The sequence below is a fragment of the Haliotis asinina genome, chromosome 6, assembly GCF_037392515.1.
Source record: "Haliotis asinina isolate JCU_RB_2024 chromosome 6, JCU_Hal_asi_v2, whole genome shotgun sequence".
NCBI classification, from domain to species: Eukaryota; Metazoa; Mollusca; class Gastropoda; order Lepetellida; family Haliotidae; genus Haliotis; species Haliotis asinina.
Genome location: NC_090285.1, coordinates 37157194 through 37184583, shown reverse-complemented (window position 1 = coordinate 37184583; position 27390 = coordinate 37157194). Strand labels below are relative to the sequence as shown.

Below are 27390 nucleotides of genomic sequence, written 5' to 3'. Positions count from 1 at the left end.
AATTCTGACACCACATATCAAAACAGAATGAGCATAAATGAGAAAATTGCTATGATTCTGAGGAACTTTCAAAACTTGTTTATTCATGAGTTTGATTTTATGACCCTTTCAGCAATATTCCAGCAATATCACAGCAGGGGAAACCAGAAATGGGCTTCCCACATTGTACCCTTGTGGGGGATCAAACCGAGGCCTTCAGCATGATAAGCAAACACTTTAACCACTACACTACTCCACCTACCACCAAACTCTAGAGCACAGCCATAATGGCTTCACAGAGTTCAAGACTCAAGACTCGATGTAAATTCAAGGTATTTTTTTTTTTAAATTTACACTTCTGGATAAATGTAAATAATTTGCTTAACATTTACAGAAGTTTCCTTTATATTGTGAAACCATATAAATGCAGCCTACTACACCTACTCGTATCTTTGGAATCAACATGTTTCCAGAGTTCTTAGTATCGTGTTTTTGGATGTACCAAATTGGTCACCATGACATTATCTGACTTTGGCAAGAACAGGTTCCAGATTGATAATATTTATGTTTTATGCATTCTAAAAATATGTAGTGCAAAATTCATTTCCGGAAAACATTCCATGCATCGACTTGTGAGAAATCCATTCCATAAGTTTTTCATGTTATTGGACAAGGTCTCCAGATACCGTATCAAGTTTGTATGTCTTCTTTTCGGCCGTTACATCTTGACAGTTCCTCAAAAATTTAATTGGATGGGGAGCCTGAAGCTACAAACTAAGTCTTTGAATATGATGCTCTAGTCCTAAAGATGAATACCTTACATAATGGTTGGAATCAGTTTTCATCATTATAATACCAACCATGGTGAATTAAATTTCATTCAAAGGTATAGAAAAGATTCAAGAGCTCCTTGAAACACATATGAAAAGGAATCTCAGATTGCATCTTTCTGATTGTGCCCTTATCCCCTTCTCTAAAAGCCAACATTCAAAGTTGCAAGAATATAATACCACCTTTGCATGAGATGGATGGACTCCCATTACCTTCAGAGATGAACAGACGTACTGTTTGATATTTGGCATAGTATCTTTGACGAAGATGGTTATCTTTCATGTTTGACATCAAAGGTCACCATAATGACCTATGCAACTTAGGCAAATCTTTTGATTTCACACAAAGAAAGATTCCTTATTCTGCTGTCCCTTCCTCTTTAGAACAAAGAGAAATAATTAAGTTTTTCATTATCTCAAAAAAGAACACAAATGTATTGCATTCTTAAAAATGCTTGCTACAGTGATCATGAAGATGTAACTGTCATGTTATCAAGTATCAGAAGTTTATCTGTCATCTTAAAGTACTGGTAATTGCTTCTAAAACTAATGGTTGTCATATTAATATGAATTCTGTATGAACCGCCAACATGACATGGCCAGGAACTATTATCCTAACAACACTGTCCTGTGTTTGACATAAGACGGAAAGTGTGGGTGGTGTGTCATTTGAATTTTACTTTCAGTGCTGGTCTGAGTCTTATTTAAAAGAAGGATACATTAAAAATGAATAAGGAAACTGTAAATTGAAACCCCACAAGAGCCAATATAGCCATGATACTGTGAGAGGAGATTATTTTTACAAGATTATGCTACATTTGGGGACTGAATTTTAATGTTAATTACATGTTGTCCCTGTACATAAATGAAATCTATTGTGCTGGAAAAGTTTTAAAAAACTATTTTAACATCCCATCCACACATGAAATCAATTAAATACTTGTTTGGTTTTATTTTTGTGTGTATGAAAATAAAACTGAACATGAACCTGAAAAATCACAGGCTTTTCTGGTCCTCATTTTCCAGTTCAATACAGGTCATAATAAAAGCATTGCATTCAGAAGTCTCATGATAAATCTCCATAGTCAAAACAATGTTGTTCCTTTTTAAGTTAATGAACTAGCATATTAAATGAGAAGAAGACATCATTCTCCTTTGTGGTTATAAATATCAGTGAGCATGTTTGAACTAAAGGTGACAATCTTCTCATGCTCAAGAAAATATGTAACATGATCTGTGGCATGCTGTGGTCAATGATGAAAGTGGCTTTATCATGTCATTCATATGTATATCCAGGCAGGTGTCCAGGCAGGTGTCCGGGCAGGTAGTCAGTATCAGTAACCTAGGTAGTTGTGATGTTGGTGATTAGTTTTGGTACATGTTGATTAGTCGGCTGATATATTGATTATTAGTTGTTTTACATAGTGATATGTTACAGGCTGACATTCAGTTGTTGTGTTATGAATAGTGCATCAGCTGCATTATAAATTCAAGATTGGACTGCCTGGTCCAGATTCGATTTGTTTGTAAACAACATAATACACTGAACATCAAAACTAATACATACTCATGATATAGTCACAACTGTACCACTGACTGCTTTCAGGCCCCGATTTCTTGAAACAAACTTAAGTTTTTACTCAAATCTCAAACTGAGTTTCACAATTTGAAACAGCTGAATTTTTAACTCAACTGCATTTTTGACATGTAAAACCCAAACAAATTAAGTAATCTATTCACGAAACTCAAATCGTTTTCTATACTTTGAGTTTTGTGCCGATTTCAGTTCATTCTGAGAAATGCGCTTTCTCAAATTAGAGTAAAATCTCAGACTTGAGTCAAAACTTAGACTAAAGTTTTTTCGAGAAATCAGGACCAGGAGACATTTACTATGGAAGTGGGAAAGGCTTTTGTCACCTCTGTTATAACCTGATGTTTACCTGTGTTAGGCCCTGATGATAGGTTGTGCTATAAATTGATAATCAACCATTATAAATTGATGATTAGTTGTGTTATAAATTGATGATTAGTTGCATTAAAAGTTGATGGTTAGTTGTGTTATAAATTGATGATTTTTTGTGTTATTAATTGATGATTAGTTGTGTTATAAGTTGATGTGTTAGACACTGATGATGAGTTGAGATGACAATGAGAAGTTGAGATCAAATACTCAGCACATTAGTGTTTAAGGCATATGAAATCTCAATCTTCTCCTCAAACTGTGCCAGTGTAAGTTAAAATCCAGTCTCCATCATGACAATCTGTTGTACCCACTCACATACATATCCTCCCATGTACCCCAACCACATACCCTATCTAGCTAACACAAGTCTTGCAGGGATTTGAAACATGGGCCTTTTGACCCAAGTCTGACACCTTGTCCACATGACCAAAGAGATGAACTCCATCAGAAAGATAACAAGGTAACAATGTCATCTGTGGGATGACTCCACACCCTCCAACACAATACTCGTACGTACTTGCTGAGAAAGAAATCTGAGTGAAAGTATTTTTACGCTGCTCCCAGAAATGTGCCTCATAGCTTGTACCAATGCTGGGAGCAGCCATCTCTTCAGTGTGAAAAGTGTGTGATATAACTACAAGACTGGGTACCCTACTTCCACTAAGAAAAACTGACACAGAAACACTATTAACAAGGGTTATTCTTGTCTGTTATAGCAAACAATGCCAACACATCTTTAAATAGGCTCCCATTACCGGCTACTGATAATAATTGTTTTAACACGCAGAAAACACTTTCTATTAGATTGAATGTCTTCATGAAGATACACCAGATAGATACTGAACAAGATAATGTTGTCCTGGTCGATGAAAGATGAGCCTTTTACTGAAAGCAGACATCAAAGGACCATGATTGACCAGGGAGACTATAGACCCTTACTTTTTCTTTGACTTGATATAATGACAACACACTCTGGCTGGTGGTCACTGAGGCTGGAATTGATCACCGTGTGAAATTAGTGACTGTCAAGACCACAGTCCTCCCACACAGGTTGACTATGTCCAATTATGTGGGTATGACCTTGTCTTGTGGTAAACTGATGGAAATCCTGCTGTAACAGTCATATTGTGACAGCATCGTCACATCCCTCATGTTGAAATGTTCCAGTTATTATGGCCACAAGATGATGTCATGAAACACTCAGGACAGCAATATGATGACATCATGAAACATCCAAGACAGCAATATGGCATAAAGAAAGAGCTGGGAAAGCCACAACATGACATCATGAAACATCAAAGACAGTAACATGATGGCATCATGATACAGCTAGGACAGCAATATGCTGACATTGTGAAACATCCAAGACAGTAGTATGATGACATCATGAAACATGCAAGACAGTCACAAGATGACATCTTGAAACAGCCAATACAGCAATGTGACAGCTAGGAAAGCCACAAGATGAAACAGCCAAGACAGCAATATGATGACATCATGAAAAATCCAAGACAGCAATATGACATTTTGAAACATCCAAGACCCACAGAACGTCTATGGAAAACGCTGTACAACTACCCATAGAATATCTAAGTTGAAAGATGGTATGAAGACCTCCAAAATATCTACAACAAAAGGTTTTTCAAATATCTAAAAAATATCTATTGAAATTGAAAAGTGGTACAAAGACCTACAGGACAGAACGACCATAGACTTATGCATCCAAGATGGCCACATAAGTTTGCTGCAGACCAATAGCTATTAAAAAAACAGATATACAGGCAGTGATCAATAAATGAATCAGGTACATGTCACTGATTTGTACAGGACTAAAATATCTCACCAAAATCACGAACATTAACTGAAACATGAAGTCGAGTATTGCAACATAGGCCTGTTTCCTCTCTAAACATATTACCTTGGCACATTCCTTTACAATAATTCATATATAAACTCCATAAAACCATATTTTCTATCACAATAACATCTTAGATACCCAAAGTTAAGAAGAGAACCAGTCAGTATGGATGACATCAATTTGTCAAGATCATAAAGCATTTCTGATGGTACATTTTCACAATCATGTCGACAAGCATCCCAAACGTCTGTGGGTCATCTTTATCATGATTTCCAATCCTCCATTTCCCTGGAAATTAACAGATATTACCCATGCTCCTCTGGACAAATACACTTTCATTCCTTATTCCTAAGTAGATTAGTGTTATTTCTGATAATTATCCTCTGTGAGCGTCAATAACAACTTGACGTGATCACAAATCTATGGTAAACTGGTCTCTCTCCGTGATTCAATTTGTGTGATTGATATCTGATGAACTCATTACTAGAGTATCACATGATAATTAACAGCATATGATAACTAAGCCCAGAACACTACAAGGTCAGATGATGCTACTAATTGACAAATATGCCTTTGACTTCAAATGTACTTTTTCGAATGGTACAGACACAGACAATTTAGGTGAAACAATTTTGAAGTTTGACTTTTCCTAATTGCCTGTCATTACATGCTGGAACTCAATTTAATGCAATGCCAGTTATAAATGAGTTTCATTAATTAATTATTTTGAAATTAATAAATATTTTTTGCTTGTTGATAACTGTTTGAAACTTGAATATCATGTTTAGGTTTGACAAAACGTGTTATATTCAATGTCTGTGTTCAGCAAACCAGGTATTTGCAGGGTATATAAGTCTTCATACACAAATAGAACACCATAAATGATGCCATGTTAACAAAATGACAGCATTTGTTGACTAATAAATAACATGCTAAATACCACTGTAAACAAAATGTAGATAATGTCAACACAATATGCTGTTAACATGTTACAAGCAGTTATCAAAATAACTGTAGTTGTTGACACAATAAATGCCACTGTGAACATGCTGCTCACAGTTAACAAAACATGGAAGTTGTTAACATGATACATACTGCTGTTGATCTGTCTCATACAGTTAACAAAATACAGGCAGTTGTTAACATGACAAACACTGCTGTTGATCTGTCTCAAACAGTTATCAAAATACAGGCAGTTGTTAACATGATACACACTGCTGTTGATCTGTCTCATACAGTGTACAAAATACAGGCAGTTAACTTAATTAATGCTGTTGTTAATAAGGCAAGGGCAATCAACAAACTACAATACTGTTAACACATCTTGTTAACATGCTATTAATTTGATAACCTACAGGCATGTGTAGTTGTTAACATGCAATGAACAGTTAAGAGACTACTGGCAGCTATTAACACAATACTTACTGCTATTTATGCATTTCATGCAATTAACAAACTACCAACAGTTGTTAATTTAACACAACACATATTGTTGTCACCATGCTACCAGCAGATAACACAATGTAAGCAGATGTTAACACAAAATATTGATGTTAACATGCTATCATTAGCATCTGTCAACCCAACATTTTATTAACATGCAACCAACAGTGAACAAACTACATGCAGATGTTAACACAACACTACTGTTTGTGTCACATGCAGTTAACAAACTAATATGTAACATGCTACCAGCAAATAACATAATATTGGCAGTTGTTAACACAACATGTTGTTGTCAACATGCTACCAGCAGTAAGTAAACTACATGCAGTTGTTAACACAACATGTTGTTGTCAACATGCTACCAGCAGTAAGTAAACTACATGCAGTCGTTAACACATGTTGTTGTCAACATGCTACCAGCAGTAAGTAAACTACATGCAGTCGTTAGCACAACATGTTGTTGTCAACATGCTACCAGCAGTAAGTAAACTACATGCAGTCGTTAGCACAACATGTTGTTGTCAACATGCTACCAGCAGTAAGTAAACTACATGCAGTCGTTAGCACAACATGTTGTCAACATGCTACCAGCAGTAAGTAAACTACATGCAGTCGTTAACACAACATGTTGTTGTCAACATGCTACCAGCAGTAAGTAAACTACATGCAGTCGTTAACACAACATGGCATTAACATGCACCCAACAGTTAACAAAATACAGGTCGTTATTTACATAACAGTTAAAATACTAGATAACAAAATTCAGTTGGTTGCACAATACATTTTTTTGTTAGCTAGCTACGAGCAGCTCCCCATCTGCAGGCTGTCGTGAATATGAAGACTATATGACAATCCTCTCTTAAGATTTCTCATACCGACATACTTCATTTAGGGCACCGACTAAACAGCAAGGCAACAATGACTCCAAGAATCAAGATGGATGAAACGCCATGGTACTATTGACAAGACATCAACAGGAATCTTCTAATACTGTCCCATTTCATTGTCAAAGTGATATACAGTACACAGGTAGTTCCTACACATGAAACACCTGTTTTTAAAGGTAAGGTGCATTTTCACCTGCAGAGAACCATTTTGAGTTCCGTGACACTTGAAACAATCAGTTCTTAATAAGAAATATTCCCAGAAGACATACGTGTGGGTATCCAGGTTTCTTCTAAACAGTCAGTATTCAATTTCAAACTGTCAAACTAATTAAAATTATCTGAAATGAAAACTGATCTAAACAATATTAAACTGAAAATCAGAAATTCGAGAATGCCTCGTGTCATGCCAGGTCAGGCTTTTAGTGACACAAATCCATGAACACAGATTCCTGAACTACACACTTTGACAAATGCACCACTTATTCCTAAATATGAAAATAAATGTTTTCAAAACAAAAAAGACAAGACACCAGCAGTATCTGAAAGATGACATACATAATCAACCAGGAAATCAGTTCATATCCAAGGTAACCACAGAGCAAAGTCATGTAAATCCTTCAAATAACCACTTTTTAAACTTTTCATGAACTTACCTGACTTAACAGCCCACAAAGTAGCCTGTGTAGTGATATTCACTGCCATCTATCACGATTTTCAGGAACCAACTGTCGGGATCCAAGAAAACACGAAAGTAGCGACCGACCGCAAGCAAGCTACACTCCGCTCACAAAATCAATCTGAGGTATGTAGAGAGAAGCACCATAACGGCGTCGGCTTTACCAAGTTTTAATGATCACCGCTTCCTGCTGCTGCACATGCGTATTAGATGAATTAGGCTTCTTACAGATTTACTCTTCCTTTGTCTTCATCTTTCAATGAAATCTACAGCTAATGGCAGGTGATACTGTATAATATCTGCTTCGGATGTTGGTTGGTGTGGAAAAATGGTTTGGTTGGTTTAGACATTTGAGAGAAAGCTACCTGCTTTCCTTGAGAGTTGTGCATGTTTTACTGAGATAAATTGTAAATTGAGCCGCGCCACCCGACACAGAATCTGCGTCAAAACTTGAAATATCCACACTGCCATATTAACCTGGGTGAATAATTCATGCAGAGCGTAACCTAGTTGATTTGGAATGTGTTTCACACTGAACTGTCGCTGTTTCCCCGCGACTCTTTCACAAAGAGAATTCCTGGAGGTATTAAATAAAAAATGGACAATGGCTGCGAATAAAGCCACAGATTTCTCCCTAGGGACAAGCTCCCATTCAAAATGAAATGAAGTGACAGGTATAGCACGAGGGTGGTTGACAGTGCACCATCTTCCTCCTATATTCATGTATGTAAATCTAATAACATTGACAGTAATGTGAAATTACTGTGCATTTGTTTCCATAGAGTAAATAGACAGGCTGTAAACAAGAGGCAGCGTCTTTTAAAAATATCCTTAACGATACTGATTATCCGCAAATGTCATTACTTTAAATTTGATGATGGACTACTGTTAGTTGTTAGCGATATGTGAATATATATTGTACATATCATCTTGTAGTTAGGACTGATAATACGGTTGTCATGCAAGAAAGGCTTCTATATGTTACTCAAGTTTTGGCACAGATAATAAGATGCCTAATATATTCTAAATATGCACCATTTATAAAAAGAAAATCAATTTTGAGAATTGTTTTTTCACTTTCACTTCCATAAAAGGAAATATATTGAAGTCAGTTATTAAAAGCACACACTGTATCACTTACCGGTAGTCAAAATTTTATAATTTTATGGCTAAAAGCATTTTAGTAACTGGACATTTTATGCACATTTTGCTGGACATTTTATGCAATATGACATGCAATGATGAAATAACCATATTTTCAATACAACATTTTTAAATGAAAATGAAATTAAAACCCAACAAGAATTAGGAAATGTAATTATGATGCAACCATATTTTCAAAAGAACATTTTTTAAAGATAAAATGAAATTCAATACAACATGGATCAAGAAACATAAGAAAATTGTTTCCATTTGGAATCATTGCACTATGGTCTGTAGGATGATTTAAAAAACAAAGAACCCATTGCTCCAGCTGTGTTTAAATTGACAGAAGTACCTTCCCTTGTTATATTGATTTAATTCTCATTTTTTCTCTTATCACAATTTCCTACGAGTGAATGAGTGAGTTGGGCATTTTCACCACTTTTATATTCCACCAACATCACAGTGGGGGACACCAGAAATGAACTCACACATTGAGGAGAATCAATTTGGTGAGTGAGTGAGTGAGTGGGTGGGTGAGTGAGTTTATTATTTTATTTTATTTTATTTTTTTAATTTTATTTTATTTTACTGTTTTAGCAGCATTCCATCAATATCACAGCAAGGAACACCAGAAAACAGGCTTCACACATTGTACCCATATGTGGAATAAATTTGTTAAGAGACCGCGAGCAGAACAAAAATAAACTAGCAGTGACATACACATCATATTACCCATTCTGTGAGACTGTGGGTCACTGGAACCAAACTATGGTCAAAGAAAATCTCCATAATGAATGCAGTGGTCATTTCACACAGGTTCATCATGTGCATACTTTAATGTACTGGACTGTACTGAAATGAACTTCTAAAGTACAAATTTTGGCCACTTTGATACGCAGATGTTTCACAGCATTTCCAGATGACATTTCCAGATGACCCAGTAATGCTGTGTAATCACATAACACTTCCCTTTTTCAGTCCAAGAGAAAATAAGATGTGTTGTTTATAAAAAACATACTGAGTGTATTTTACTGTCTTTTAAATTTGTAATCCATTTAGTTCAAGTAAAGATTTAAATGTGTAAAAAATACAGATATTTCTTTTCAGTGCCAGGGGAGTGCTGCTGAGGAAGAACAAAGGGGAACAAAGGGGAAAAAACTGTGAGAAACAGATCGAGAGAAATATTGTTTTAGTTGGTACCACAACAGTAATATCGCTAACTTGTTTTGTGCAAGCATGGACTTGGGTGACCAACCAGTTTGTGTCGAATTTAACAAAAACTAAGCAATTAATGATTCAAAGGCGTGAGCGATGGACAAAACACATGTATTATCCTACACAGGGCACGTAAAATAAATTTGATATTTTGAGTTAAGGAGAGTGACAGGGTCTCATTATTTGCTTCAACAAAGTGTTTTTAAGGACAAGACTTTTCCTTTTTGTGTCTATAGTTAATCTGTCAAGGCCAATGACAGCTTAACTAACATAATATAAAAAATATTGGAAGTGTTTTTTTATACTTTCACATTAGCATATTAATAGTTATATTATTTTCGTTATTTTCGACTGCGTGCCGAGAAATTCGGCGATCTCATTTTTAATTCGCGGGCGTTTCGTTTTAAGGTATATAAACGTATTGAACATTACATATTTAAAAAGGTGAGAATTAGCACATTCCATACATAATTCATATGACACGTAAATCCGACTCGTTGAATAATTATTGCAAGTTTTATTTGGAGATGTCATTATCCTGCACTCCTGTCGAATGGGTTCGACGGTAGCATTGAGAGGATTAATAGTTATATTTATGTACTATTGGGGTTCCAGCCAAATGAGAGGAAAGTAGGGAGTACAATATTTAGTCAGTGAAATAAATATTTGTTAAGATTTTCTTTTTTTCCAAATCTTTTATCATTACATATAAAGAATAGCCAAGAATGCTAATTGTTTGCTGTAGTAAATTAAGAATTGCCTCTGAATTGTAGGCATTTAGTTTAGCATTAATACAGTAACATTTGCCTTGCTGCCTCAAACTCATACTGTTAATGATCCATGTATCTGGGTTTGTAAACCTGCATTTCTTATATTTTGAAATTATTCCTTGATTTTTCTGGAACTCAACAGAAATTTCTTTACTGCCATGAAAAAGCTTCTCTTTGAATTAAAAAAGACATGTTTAATATGCTTAACCTTAAGAACTTGAATTCGTTTTATACCATTTAGAAAGTAGGAGATATTCCATTTTGCAAGCATACCACTAGCCAAAGCCAATGCATATGAGAAAAAGTAATATGTATCCATACAGATGAAACATTTCCAAAGGAATGGAAAACATTGTCACATTTCCCCTTGATTTTTTTCATCATCTGCATTCTCCTTGATGTAATCATTTGCATTTTTATCAATTTAGTAAATCCAATGTCCACTATTTTTCCTAAATGGTATATTTTGAAATCATGTCTGATTATTTTTGTACCAAAGAGATATCAATGTAGTCATGAACATACTGTCATACAAAACAGATATATTAAAAAACCAATTCATGTTCACTGTGTGGATCAGGCAGTGTTGCTGAACAAGAATCCCCCTCTAGTAACAGATCTAAAACAATCATTCAAGGTACTGATCTGTGACGGAACCAGCTTTGAATGTTCCCAGCCTTTGTCTGAACACACACATATACTATCCAAACAGTAAGTTGTATGTGTCAATCAATCGTGTCTATTGATGTGGACAATGTAAAGAACTGGTGATATTTCGATTCCCAAGGACTTTCTATGCTGAGTCTGTACACGGTACCATCTATAGCTGCTCTCACGTACGTTAAACAGAGATGTTACAGTGATGGGCTGTACACGGTACCATCTATAGCTGCTCTCACGTACGTTAAACAGAGATGTTACAGTGATGGGCTGTACACGGTACCACCTATAGCTGCTCTCACGTACATTAAACAGAGATGTTACAGTGATGGGCTGTACACGGTACCACCTATAGCTGCTCTCACGGACATTAAACAGATATGTTACAGTGATGGGCTGTACACGGTACCATCTATAGCTGCTCTCACATACATTAAACAGAGATGTTACAGTGATGGGCTGTACATGGTACCATCTATAGCTGCTCTCACGTACATTAAACAGAGATGTTACAGTGATGGGCTGTACACGGTACCATCTATAGCTGCTCTCACGGACATTAAACAGAGATGTTACAGTGATGGGCTGTACACGGTACCACCTATAGCTGCTCTCACGGACATTAAACAGAGATGTTACAGTGATGGGCTGCCGGTTCAGATGGTGACATCAGTCAGTATTATGATTCCTATTATGATATATCAAACAACTGCTGCTGAACGTTCCAACCATTCTGCTTCACTCAACAAGTTCTAATTTGATAGTTCATATCTTAAAGAAAGCCAAAATTGTCACACAAATAGTATGTACTGTAAATGTGACAATGCATGGAAATTTGGAAGCATTGTTAATAAACAATATCTGGAAACAACTGAACTTACTCATCTCTGCTTCACTCAGTAAGTTATCATATCTTAAAGGATTCTAAAATATGACAAGAGGACATTCCTAAAGACACCCAAAGTAAAGACATAACATAAAAGCGGCAATTCGTTGCCTGTTTAGCTGAGTCATCTCTGATATTTTTCTCATGACCCGGCTTTCTGCTTAATCGTAACAGTGAGTGAGTGAATGAATGAGCAAGTGAGTGAGCGAGTGAGTGAGAGAGTGTACATCATTTTTAATTTTACATCATTTTAGCAATATTTCAGCAATATCACAGCAGGGGACACCCAGTGAGAAATGAGCATCACACACTGATCCCATGTTGGGAACTGAACACAGGTCATTGACAAGATGTGTGAATGCTTTAGCCACCAAGGCCCCATATCACACAACTCTTGTAAGCCTAAGACCTCGTAACTTTTCTCGTAGCATTCGTACCTGCTATACTGTGACATAGGAAGTAGGAATGCTACAAGAAAAGTTACGAGAACTTAGGCTCACAAGAGTGAAATGGGGCCCAGGCTGCATGATGGCCCAAAATATATTGCTAAAATAATATCCGAAATGAAACACAAGCATGAACTGTATTTGACATGATGATACTGTGAAAGAAAAATGTTTCCTAGAAAGTGATCTGTGTAGGAAAGTGATTTCTTCATATGACAGTTACAGATTATTATGATAATCCAGATTTAAACGAACTGGCTTCAAATCAAATTTAAGTTGTTTTTCATTAATTGTAACTGAAAACAAATAAAAAAGGCAATTTTTCCTGTCCTTGTCTTATCGCTAATATGTTATTATTGAACTTGACATTTTGCAGAGCTCAGGTTGTCAGCTTGGGCATGAATAAAAGGTGTGATATAAGAGCTTGCAGAAATTCTTTCCAGTAAGATTTGAAAACTTTGAGCCATCACCGAGTGTCCTTTTGACAGATATTTCACATTTTATAGCCGACAGAGTTCCTAAGATGATGACAATTTGCAGCGTCTGATTTTCAATATTGATGATGAAACACGACTGAACCCTCTAATAAAACAAAGACTCACAGTTATGAAAAAATACAAGATTCATAGTGATGAGCAAGTGAATGAGTTTAGTGTTACGCTGCTTTTAGCAAAACTCCAGTAATATCATGTGGAGGGACATCAGAAATGGGCATCACACATTGTACCCATGTAGGGAATCGAAACCGGGTCTTCAGTGTGATGAGCATATGCTTTGACCACAAGGCTAACCCACCGTCTATTCACTGTGATGATGAAATCCATTAAGACCCATAGTGATGAAATACTCAGCTACAAGCCCACATCTTCACAAGAAAGTCGCTAAACAACAAATATCAACACCCAAGACATATTACTCTTTATCCAGAACTGAAACTGATACACCGTCTGTCCTGAATTAACACCAGTAATCTGTAGTAGGTCGTCAAGGAATTCCATTATGATACAGACCCAAAAGATAAGAATATTCTTCAAGCTCTTATATCTGTCAAATCCACCTTCATACAGCAGCCCATCAAAATGAGATCTCAGATGAAGCTGCATTTACTGTTACCTGACTAGCCCAGACACACACTGTGATAAGTCTGGCTTCCTGTTCTGGACTTCCTATCTACACACTGAGGGCCCATGTGGGTGCGTATTGAAAAACTTGTTCAAAAAAATATAAACATCTGCTGCTTTGAGGAGGAGGAGAGAGTATTTTAGATGCAAGGCCTTGACATTTTATTGAAAAGAAGAAGGCTGTGGCAGGCATGATTTTCTTTGAAATTACAAATTATACAATAAAACACAGTGTATAAATCAATCAATCCATCCCCCACCTCCATCCATCTTTCCATCTTTCCCATTGTAACATGCAAGGGCCAAGCACCCGAAATAATCTTTACATAACTGTAGGGGGTGATCAATTTGAAAGTTATCTGCCCTTATTTTCAGTAAATTTCAGTGAGTGAGTGTGTTGGGTTTTACATCACTTTTAGCAATATTGCAGCAATATCACAGCAAGGGGACACCACAAACGGGCTTCACACATTCATGTATCTATGTGGGAAATCGAACCCAGGTCTTTGATGTGACAAACAGACGTTTTAACCATTAGGCAAGACCATCATCCCCTTTCTACCAGACATATTACAAATATGAAGCATACAAATTAATGGATGACATCTTCTTATTCCTTGCACAGAGCGATGTTTCAATGTAAATTCTTTTTTTCAGGCTAAAAGTCAGACAAAAGCATGATAACAATGTAAGAACCTATATCAGAATGTTGCTTTATGCAATAAATAGGAAGCTGTCATCCATAAATTTCTATGCTTCATTTTTGAGTCACCAATTTCTAGATTGACAATCAAACAATTAGACATATTACAAGTGAAAAATTGTAAATACTGGTTCTCAGGTTTTCATAAGTTTAATTCATCGCTTCAGGGATCATGTGCCTAATTCACGCATCCTCACTAAAGAGCATGTTACTTAGCTCACATGATAACAGGTACAAAAATCAGAATCAAGAGTGGAAGGTAATACTCCTTACAGTTACTGGGTGCGTCATAAAAGTTTTCATGGAGTGGAATCGGATCCATGAAACAATTCTCTTTAATAACCAGCACAATTTGAAATCTCAGGTTTTACATCACTCATGTCCTGGAAATTTGTTAACACCATGATTTGTATTATTACATATTACTCAAAAGAATTACTTTCATGTTGCTACAGTCAATCTGTCACGACTATGGAACTGTAGCAATATGAAAAAAATCATGCGATCCTCCAACTCTTTTGACCAGCATATGAAATGAGTATTTGTTGATAAATCAGTATCAAAGGAAATATATGTCAGCATATCCAAATTATATGGATATTGATGGCTGCCTGGAGCAGATTCCTTTCCATCAATTTTTAATTTTTCCATCTCATCATGGCATGTTTTTAATAACTTCCATTTTGCTATCAATATTATATATTGTGGGAAGAGAATGATCATCACATGACCCAGAATGGCATGGATGAGGATCTAGTTTACGATGTGGCCAAACTAGAATGTTTTGTGTGCTGACATTTGGAATGTCAACTCTGAAAATGAGAGTTCTAATCCTGGAAACCCAAAAAGTAATTTAATGTGTAATTTAACCTAAAAATGTAATCCACACTGTAACACATGTTAAATATGATAATTTTCTAAATGGCATAGTGTATTAAATACACATTAGGTGTAGGATTATAGTCAAAAGTGAAAACTGATATTGCAGTCAGTAATATACCAAAATCATTCGTCATTGCGAGCTCATATGGGCGGTGGGGTAGCCTAGTGGTTAAGGTGTTTGTTCGCTTGTTGACTGTCAGTCCATTCTGATTACCAATAAGGTTATGTTCGAGGGTCCTTGTTTCTGCATAATATGTTAATAATAATATTTTCGATGAGAGTGATCAGTCACAAGTTTTATTATTCAGAGAATAAGAACTGTTAATTTCATCCTGTACAATATATTCTGTCCACAGTACACATCGTGTCAACAAGCCTTCCTCAGAAATATCAACTCACTTTCATTTTGATGATTTTGGCTTCAGACAAAGTATACATAACATATGTTACAGGTCAACAATTGAGCTGTAACTGAAACATACTGTTTTGTTATATAAGGTGATGTAACCAATGAAATCAGAATCTTTCTAAATTGTATAACAGTGTGTGCAAGAATAAACAGGTACTGTTAAAATGTGCAGATCAGGACTGTGACCCACTCCCTGTTTTTCTGTGAAGAAAAAGTGACTGGACTTCAAACAGGCTGTATCTCAAATAAAAGTTGTATTGTAAATACAGTGAGTTGATCTTAAATATTTGCTGAAACTTGAATAGAGACAATTCTCTCAAATAGTGGCTTGGTCTTTAATAGGGACTGATTCTTTAATAGTGAGTGGAACTTAAATGGTACCTGGATCTCAAATAGCGAGTGAGTGAGCTGGGTTTTAAGCCACTTTTAGCAACATTCCAGCAATGGTATCTTTGGCATAAAGAGCAACTGGATCATAGATAGTTTCTGGATCATAAATATATAGCAACTGGATCTCAAATTGGGACAGTGTCTCAAATCGTGATTGGGTCTTCAATAGTGTCTGGATCTCACATAGAGACGAGACCTGAAACAGATGCTACAGGCCTCAATAAATGCATGGCATTTCAGGCTGAGTGAGTGCTGTTATACCCCAATTGTATCACAATTCCAGCAACGTCATGGCAGGAGAAACCATAAATGGTCTTCAGACATTTCACCCTCTAGAGAAAATAAAGTGGTTTTCTTTGCTCATAAGGGACATGAACTATGACTCCTCAAAGAGACAATCTATCTCTAGAGCTTGGTGGACATTTTCAGTATTGACACTGTAATCAGTGGTTTGTGTAAAACTGAGACTATATTTCTTTGTAAGTTAGGAAAATCATCAACAAATAAAGATAACTGTAAAAACTCATTTACCAAAGACAGACAAGGTGGCATATATATGAAAAAAATATACAGACATATCATGAAAATAAGCTGGTATTTTCTTGCAATGGCTATTTTCCTAAGTGATATTTGATGGCCTCATTATTGTGATGGTAAATGTTTCCAAATTAGTTTAGAAACATCACTCTGATCACTTCAGATGATAGAGTACAAAGCTGATCAATATCTATGTATTCAATAACAACAAGGATTGAACTTTGCAATACAATCCTGAAAAACCTTCATAATATGTGAAGCAGAGTGGTGTCTCTTTAAGGGCAAACAAACATGGCTACCACAAGAGTTGCCATTATAATGTTTTAAATGTTATGAGTGGGTGGTTGGTTGGTTGGTTGGTTGGTTGGTTGGCTGGTTGGGTGGATGGGTTGGCTGGTTCGTTGAGATTGATTTACCCTGCTCTACATATTTTACCCTTGTAGAGAATGGAACCCAGACGTTTGACATGATGAGCGAAAACTTTCACCACCTCCACCCATCAAGGTTAAGACGCACAATAAAACTAAGTGTTGGTAAAGTTGGAAACAACGGGAGGCTTATGCTTAAGTTAATATGCTACACAAAATGAATTAAAGAACACATGATTAATTCATATTACTATTATCAATCTCTCAAGACATATGTGGGTAGTAATGGCTATTTGATAAAGTTGGGGATTCCTTAACATGTTTTGAGAGTTCAAAATGGCTGCATACTGTTCGAGTAAAAAAACGGAAAATGTTGATACTAAATAAAACTTGGATTCAAATGGGACAAAAAGTACTAGAACACATTTGTATAGATCTGATCATAACTTTCTGTTTGCATGAGTGTACTAATTATATCTTCTCCCTCCTGTTCAATAGACGGAAAGACAAGAAATAGCTCTGGAATGATGTGATTCAATAACAAAGATGATATTATCCATAATAGTGCTATTAGTACCTAAAAAACTCTGATTTAGACATCCACAGTTGTGTCATCACTTGATGTATTGTGTATTAAAAAATACATAATAACTCTATACATTTACTATCCTAATCATCAAAATGGGTGTTAAATGAATTTCTTCATTAAGCGAAGCAAGGCTATTAGCTGTTGTTTCAAGTGTATTCCGAAGGCAGTGATAGAATCTCTACATAATGAAAATGTGCAACAACCAATTTAGCAATGAGCCTTTGTAAGATGATTGCGATGGCAATATAGGACAAGTAAGCAAACACAATAAAAGAATTAGTGTGAATTATGTGCCTCTCAGACAGTTATAAATAGAGTTGTGATCGCCATGACACCATCAGGAAGAACAGTGCATGAATTATTTGGGAGAATGGAATTGTCTACCTGACTTTGTGGCTTCTGTGGAAAGCGTGGGCTTGAGAAACACAAACAACATAAGTTGGAAATAAAGTTTACCTTCAAATAATATATTATAGTTTAGAAACTTGTATTTGAGAAAACAAATGTACCACAAGACCCAGATCCCTATGCTGGCTTCTCAGCACTCGTTACCATGCCATAGTATAATATAAACTCTTTAGACTCTTCCTTGATTAGTCATTTTATTTTCAGGCAAGGTAGCAATAAGTACCATCTTTTAATGTCTTGTGGTACAATGTTGCTGGAGGATGTAACATTTAGCCTTCCATTCTTTAGTCAGTTGCTTAGTTGTAACTGACATTTCTTTTTTGCTTGTTGTTTACCGTCATACTCAGCAATATTTCAGCTGTAAGGCGATGGTCAGTAAATAATTGAGCTGGGATCAAGTGATCAACAACTTGTTTACTTGAATCTACAAAACTAGGATGTACAATGAAATGTGCATGCTCAGTTAAGTGAGCCTGACCACTTGATCACATTGGTCACCTCATATGACAAGCAGGAATTGCAGAAAACCAATTAAACCCAGATCTTCATGAAAAAATGCAATTTAAAAATGTCTCACAATTCTCATGGCGAACAAGGGATACTCAAACAAAAGTTACTTCGTGTGTCTGATGGTGATAGTCCAGACAGACGCCATCAACATAACACACATTCTTTGTCTTTAAAGGCCATTTAATAGGCCGACACCATCCAACAAGCATGGATACGTTTTATTAGACTTTACATATCAGGCGATCAACAGCTTTGGTGACAATAGTCATTATCAACAATTTTATAGAGGCATTCCAATTGATACAATCATTTTGAACTGTTTTAAGCTTATATGGCCGATGCAGTGTGTGCTGCTTTCAAGAAAGTGTCGCTGACTGCATACACACAGAAATACCCTACTGAGCTCAGTTCAAGCAAGTGAGTTTAGTTTTACACTACATTTAGCAATATTCGAGAATTATCATGGTGGGTGACACAAGAAATGGGCTTTACACATTGCACCCATGTCAGGAACTGAACCTTGGTCTTTGGCATGATGAGCAAACGCTTTAACCGCTAGGCTATCCCACTTCCCTGTAGCTCAGTCCAAGATTAGCAGCAAACTTGAATGTGTGCATGGATTTATAGCAGGTAGAACTTTCAGATGTATGTTACAATAATATCATGACACAAAAACATCTGTTGGTCGCCACTAACAAAAATATCATGACACAAAAGTACCATGATTTACAGTAGCCAAGTCTAGACCAGACAACCTATTCCTCATCATTCTGTTTTCCAGCAAAAGTCCACGTTCTTTGAACTGCAAAACATTAAAAGGCACATGGTGCAAGTTGGCTGAAATGAAGATGCATTTTGCAGTTTCAGATTGTTCCAGTGTGAGTTATAAACCCTTAAATCAAGCTCTTTGTACATAAATAGTCGAAGTATTCACTTAATGATACTATCAGCCCTTATCTAAGTTACAAAATGCAGTTTTGAGAGTAACCTTCAGAGTTAAATATGAGCATCTCTTTGTTCTGACGCTGGTGATAATAAGGACAATCCCAGAACTGTATTTAGAAATCCTAGGACTCTTTGGATTCAGTGTCAGAATTTGGTAGCCGGTGTCAGTGTATGATAGCATTGCTTCTTTAAGATCAGTAGGTAAGCCTATCCCAAATTAAGTCTGTCCGAAACAACATACTTGCTCTGTTGAGACGAAACTGTAGCCACAAAATGTCATCCTGGATCAACGTCTTTAGATGATGCAGATGCTGTCCCCCAGTGGCGGCCATATTGGATACTACAGAAAAATCTCACGTCACCAAAAGTCTTCTTGAGTACTCTAAGCTGTAGGAATGCTCTCTGTGCCCAAAATATTTAAGCACATGACTTAAGGAAATTCCTTTATTTATGAGCAATCTTTGGTATGTCTTTCAAATGAGTCACAATCTCGTCATGATGATAGATGTGTTAACCAAGTCAGCAAGTCTGAGCACCCAATCCCGTAAGTCACCTCTTAACACAGGCATGCTTTTCTTAACCAATTGTAATCCTGAATCTTCAATCAAACAATAAATACCATGAAATGTTTTGCAGTCCTTTCATTTAATTTCACAGTGGCAGCCTAGTGGTTAAAGTGTTCGCTCGTCATGCCAAAGACACAGTTCGATTCTTCATATGGGTATAATGTGTGAAGCCCATTTCTGGTGTCAACTGCTGTGATACTGCTGGAATATTGCTAAAGTGGCTTAAAACTAAACTCACTCATTCACTAATTCTCTTGTGTATGATACAAATCACAGACTTCTTTGGCAGAGAAGCTTTTGTCTGTTGATTATGTTCATGGCGCATAAAACTTCATATGCATAAATTGATTGCAGAGGTCCGTGTTGGATTACATCACCTGAAGCTCTTTATGACAAAAACTAAACCATATTTGAGATTATCTGTAATATAATACTGCAGAAACCATGTCAGGAAGTATTGTGGTTCTATGGCTCAATGATAGGTGCAGCTGATAATCACTGACTGCAGTTTCAGTTGCCATGACAGGGCAGCATGAAGATGGCGTATTGCCGGTCAGGTACAGATGATCTTGAGGACCTCTTGCCTAGCAATTACATGGTCCATTTACACAAAGATCATGTCTAGACCTACAGTTTCAGGAGATTCGACTGACAGCGAACACCCTAATGACTGAACTACATGACTGTCCAATGAAGTATCAAATTCCTGACTTCACCAGCTGCTTTAAGAAGCTATAAAAGATCTATAAAACAAGCAGAGCTGTGGCAATTTCTGTCTTTTGCTAAAGCTAGAGAATGCAATAAAACTGTCTACAATTGTGAACACTGAGAGGGATAATAATTACACAGGATTGTAGTTATTAAGTTAAGATAGAGTTCAGTTTTTGGAGAGTGACACTAGAAGTGGGCCTCACACATTGTACCCATGAGGAGGTCTGCAGTGCAAGAAGCAAATGCTTAAATGATTAGGCAACCACACTGTCCATATTAAGTTAAGATAATATTTTCCTAAATACACTGATATGCAGTCAACAGGGAAATATTGTTTCCTAAATACTCTGATATGCAGTCAACAGGGAAATATTGTTATGGCATTATTCCTTGACTGACAAATATCATTTGTTTTACTTACAAGAGGTAATGTTTATTTGGGAATCAAAAATAATAATCACAGCATTGAACTTTTAGTTCAAGGTGACAAAAACTCTCCATCATTCGGAAAGAGGTATGACTCGTTCAGCATGCTCAACAGGCTCAGGATGCTTCATATTTACAAAGAATGTCAAACATCTTCTGTACAAAGGTTCATGATCAAGGTGACCACATTCTAAGCTTGAGTAAACCTTTCTGAATGTGACATGGTAGGACATTGGAGAGGACATTTCTAAATTCGAGGCATTGGTGACAAAAATGATGACTGGTGCAATTCCTGATTTTGCCTTGTGGCAAATCTTTTCTTCCCTTTTTTCAGATGAACAGCTCACTAGCCTCAGAAAGTGTTTGTGATGTTGCCATTGGCGGGTCTGAGTGAGTGAGTGAGTGAGTGAGTGAGTGAGTTGCTTGATGTTGCTTTTAGCAATATTCCAGCAACATCATGGGGGGGACACATGAAATAGCCTTAACATATAGTAATCATATGGGTTCTATGATTACCAAACACTTAAACCACTAGGCTACCCCATGGCACCTCATGGGTAAGAAAACATTTACCTATTCAAAAACACCTTGTATCATCCCCATTTGTGAGTGATACAGTGTGACACATTGGCTCCACTTTAAGCAGAGCCTCTCTTAAAAATATATATGTCAATCAATTCCATATGAGCTTTTATAAAATGCTACAAGGCAGTGTGGCCATCGTGTATAATTACACATATTGTTTATGTTGCTCTGTAGCTACGGAAACCAGAAAAAAAGTACTAGATCTTCATAAGGTTTTATGCCTAAAGTAATTGGATCCCGTGATTGACGTGGGATGGTCTTGTTTTCATAAAAAGAAAGAGCAGCTTGTTCCAACACGGAAAACATGCTCCATTTTCTGATTAAACAGAAACTACAAAACTGTTTTGTTTTTGATTTTCAATAGATCTCATGAGTCGGTATCAATTTATTTTATTCTTGTCAGGTGTAGTGACACTGTGAAAGTGGAAACTGTAAACAAAGGGGGATAATCAGCAAAATATGGGGTGAAGCATAAAGCATACCCCTAAAAAATTGCTGTGAGTTACCTATGGTGAACTGCAAGAGCAGTACATAGTTCTCAAAATGTGCTTACATTGATGATATCAACCATTCTTGGAACCTTCTTATTGCCAGGGGCTGTAGAGATGATAAATAAAAATACCATTAGACCTAATTAATGTAATATGTGAAAACCTTATATACTATTTTCATCGGCGCTCTTTGTCACACACACACGTGACAACATGACACGTGAGTAGTTTCAATCACTTACTTTTAGTCTGTCTGATGTAGTACACAAGTCTTGATATGCACATTGAGTAATCATGGAGATACTATAGGATGTACAACTCATTATTATAGAGAATACTAACACCCTTCATCAAGATCAGGCAGGGAAAAATTTCTTACAGCAATTCAATAGAAACTTTGGCTTTTTGCTGTTTAGTGTGTCACTTTATATTCCAGCAGTTGGGATACAATGACGTATCAACCGAGTCAGCGAGTCTGACTACCCTATTGCCTCTTAGACACGGGTGGGTGGAGACCAATTGTAACCTGGACCTTCATGGGTCTACAACTTCAGAATCCTCAGTTTGATTGAAACACTCCTTAAGGAACATCTGATTTCTGATTTTCCAATTAGGTAAAACTGTAAGCATGGGCCCAGATTTTTGAAGCTCTCGTAGTACTAAGTTAATCATAAGGGCCACTCATTAACACTGACTAATGACTATCTTAGTTCTAAGGGTGTTTTGAAAACCTAAGCCATGGAATTGAGCTAACAAACTCTGAAATCCGGATTTGTCATAGTATGTAACATGACCAAGAGAAGCAATTCCTGAATACTGGCGCCCTTGACTGCACCATTCCTGCTCAAACAAGTGAGTGGGCTCACAGTTACTTGCCACACATTCACCATCTGAAGCATATCAACACTGTAGATATAATAACCAGGAATACCCCACACATGGACAACACTGATGATCACATCATGTATTAATTACATCTGTTAAGCATGGTTTGTACAATTACAATAGCCGATGATAGATTTCTATTGCATCTGGCATCTGGCATCGTCAGAGCTCTTTCATTTTCACTCGAGGTTTCATCACCAACATGCATACTAGGTTCTTATCACCATATCACAAGGCAATGAATCACACATTTACAGACTCCACCATTATACCTACATTCAGAGCAAGGATTTGGTTGGTTTGTTGTCCAACATAGCACTCAGCAATATTCCAGCTGTAGAAGGTAGTCTGTAAATAATCAAGTCTGGACCAGACAATCCAGTGATCAACATCATGAGAATCGATCTACATAGTTGGGTCATGATGACATGTGTCAGCCAAATCAGTGAGACTGATCACCATATCCTGAAGTCATATCTTACGACAAACATGGGATGATGAAGATCATTGTAACCTGCATCTTCACAAGTCTCAGGGCAATGATGATCAATATATATACCGCATGTACTTGATGAATTCATAAACTTATATAACTTGCATGAGTCAAGTTATTTCAATCCACAAAACCACATATGATACATGATCAGTATCATAACAAAATATATTTCTTGCATGTAGAAATATTATTAATGAATGTCATGGCCTTAGCTTATAATAATCTGTGTCAATTGTGAAATATATCTGACATGTCAGTCAGCTTATGATGATTTCCAACAATCATCTTCTAAAAGAGGACAGTGAATTACACATGACACTGCACATGAAACTGATCACATGAATTTCATGTTAATTTCAACATGACACGGTATTCACACCATATAGACAACCCTACCTGTCGTGTCAATCATTAGAACACCTGTGCCAGACTGGCAATGTACAAGTCACCATCAGCTGGTTGTCATCAGGTGGTGAGGCTGCAGGGTTGTAACAGTTCTAGGTGATGTAAGGGATAGCAACATCTCTCTTCAAATGTATATTACATCAAGAGGCGTGATAGACATGAAATATATAACACTTTATGTTCAGTTGGATGAAACTGACTGTGTTATATTGATGAAATATATTTGTGAATTATGGATTATGCAAACATCTGGATCCTAAACAACATATGTTACATTTTTGGATGATAAACTTAGGAATATTGTTTTTCAAACTGAGGTGAGTGAGTGGGTGGAATTTGAGGTAGTGAGTGGGATATGAGTGAGTGAGCAAGTGGGATGTGAGTGAGTGGCATTTGAGTGAATGAATGAGTAGGATATGAGTAAGTGGGATGTGAGTGGGATGTGAGTAAGTGGGGTGTGAGTGAGTGGGATGTGAGTGAGTTGGATGTGAGTGAGTAGGATGTGAATGAGTCAATGGTATTTGAGTGAGTGAGTGGGATGTGAGTGAGTGAGTTTGTGAGAAAGTGGGATGTGAGTGAGCAAGTGGGATGTGAGTGAGCAAGTGGGATGTGAGTGAGTGGGATGTGAGTGAGCAAGTGGGATGTGAGTCAGAGTGGGTGGCATTTGAGTGGATGAGTGAGTGGGATGTGAGTGAGTTGGATTTGAGTGAGTTGGATTTGAGTGAGTGAGTGAATGGGATTTGAGTGAGTAGGATGTGAGTGATCAAATGTGATCAAATCCCTGCATTTCAGAAGATTGGGTCATCCATGTCCACATCGAAGTGATCAGCTGCTCAATATGCTGTTTTCCAGCTGATATGTGTGCACTCTGAACAGCAAAATATTCACACGAACTTGGTTGCACAAGTTAGTGTAAGTAATTTGTTTAATAATTTCCTTTACAGGCAGCACTGTGAGTCCCAGGTGTGGTAACAACAAGTAACATATTTTACTTTTTTGGGTGCAATGCAAACCTAGGGACTGAACCATAGAACACTGCAGCCCCCGGGCAGACAACAGATCCACAAGACCATAAATGAGTGAATGAGTGAGTGAGGGAGTATGCTTTTATGCCACTTTCAGAATATTCCTGCAATATCATTTACCCATTTACCCTCCCACAAAGTCTAGATGTGACAAACTAAGGCAGTGGTGGCTAGAACAACACCATCTGAACATGCCTGATGACACACACAACCAGAACATGTTCAAGGTACTGAAACCATCCATCGTTTTTGGGTCACTCAGGCAAACATGGCATACAAGGTACCTGTCTCTCAGTCAGCATCGGGCTCATCACTAAACTCCATCATACAGTCCAAAAGGTTTGCGACTTTCCTTGTAACACCACACATTGTGGCAGATTAACGACGGCCTTATTGCCAAATCACCCAGGCTCTGTAATTTTTGTCCTTGTGATGTACCAATAATTTGTCTACATTGACTTCCGCGGTAATTATGAAGATCACAATAACCCTTATGTACATGAATATTTCAACCTGTCTGTAATCACGTACTCAGTTTCAAAGACAACAGGTAATTACGCAGACACATTTGGCCAATCCAAATCAAAGCACAGATCCTCTATCGCCCAAGCGAAATGTCACATGAAAGACAGAACCTTCTTGCATCAGCAACAAACTGTGATGGAAGTGTACTATACAACTTAGTGACATCGTGATGAGTTTATTCTGATGATCATTGTACAAAATAAAGATCAATACAAGTTGACAAGCTCGATGCCACAAGACCTGGATCTGGGACATCACGCCAACCACCTGATCAGGTGTGCAAACGGCCTTGATGAAATATATAGTATGAAAACGTCTACCATTTTAACTGTGAAACTGAGAGAAGAAACTGGGGCTTGTACTGGTTCAAAACAGTCAATGTGATATTCCCAATCTTAGTAATACTTATCTTATTGAATGGTTTTACCTGAAACAAAATATTCTGATCTTTTCCCATTTCAGCTGACAAGACACAAGAGATTTGACAGTTACAAAATCGACTGAATCACTGAATTTATCAAAATTTCAGATCACATGTAGCAAAGATTACTGTTTTGGTAAGAAATACACTCTAGGCTCAGGTGTCCATGGTTCAAACATTTGCTCTGATATAGAAGTCCTCGTCTATTTAGACATCTGAGCTTAATACTACCTCAAATCAGTATAATTCATAGAAATCAATGAATGATGTCCATTCATGCCTTGAGCCACCAAAATGTTCTGATAATACTGTTCGTTTGTTGTTTAATGCACACTCAGCATTAATCTAAGTATTTAAGAGCAAATGATATTTCCACAATGATGACACACATGACAAAGTCTCGGTGTTTTCTTTGCTTTTGGTTGTTGCCACACTCAGCAATACTCCAGCTCTATGGTGTCTGGATGACATAATCCAGTGATCAACATCATGAGCATCAATTTACACAGTTGGGATATGATGTGTATCAACCAAGTCAGCAAGCCTGACCACCTAATCTGTTAGTCACCTCTAACAACAGGCACGGGACATCCTGGACGGATAATGCTGATCGTCCCTTGGACTCACTGATAAACAAATCCAGGTTAATCATTGTCTGTATATAATCAAAAGATAGCATAGAAGACCAATGGTTTATAGTCATTGTGTAGAAAATCAATATCAGACTGTGAGTATACCTTGCAAAAACAGCTTCAGTTAACCAGGGACAGCCAGGGACAGTTTTCATAAAATATTCATAGCAGGCACAGCCATAAAATATCTCTAATTTTAGTAGTACAAGCAAGTATGTGTAATGACCCATGCTGCTATCTTTCAGTGAGACACATCATCAACCAGCTATCACATTACCATATATAATAGAATAGAATAGTATCATCATATATAGCCTGTTTCCAGTGACATTGTAACATACCGATGTTCTTGGTGTTTCATGTAATGTGCATACTCCCTTGTGATACAAACATGAAACTATGGTTTTTTGTTCAACAAGTTTTATCTTAAGCTGAAAAAAAAACTCTGAGATTTAAATGTTCAACTGAAAAGACAATGGTAATTTCACTTTATTCAATTTTTTTATTCAAGTGAAATTCATGAGTATGTTTTCACTGCAAAAAGACTATAGTTCTGCTGTCTGATCAGCAGGAATGGTGCGGCCATTGATCAAGTCTC

The 27390-nt window shown here is 36.8% G+C and overlaps 1 protein-coding gene across 3 annotated transcripts in view; it reads right to left on the bottom strand.

The window, feature by feature from the left end:
- The window catches only part of LOC137287639 (synaptotagmin-7-like), a 243029-nt gene that overhangs the window by 189180 nt on the left and 26459 nt on the right, over positions 1-27390 (bottom strand). The window contains exon 1 of one of the 3 annotated variants that reach the window (XM_067820020.1): positions 24181-24210. The exons of 1 other annotated variant lie outside the window; for it this stretch is intronic. In XM_067820020.1, the coding sequence (XP_067676121.1) occupies positions 24181-24196 (16 nt within the window). In that variant the 5' untranslated portion in view covers positions 24197-24210. Of the gene's footprint in view, positions 1-7616; positions 7750-24180; positions 24211-27390 lie in introns of those variants that run through there. One more of the 3 variants, XM_067820018.1, reaches the window with a different exon arrangement.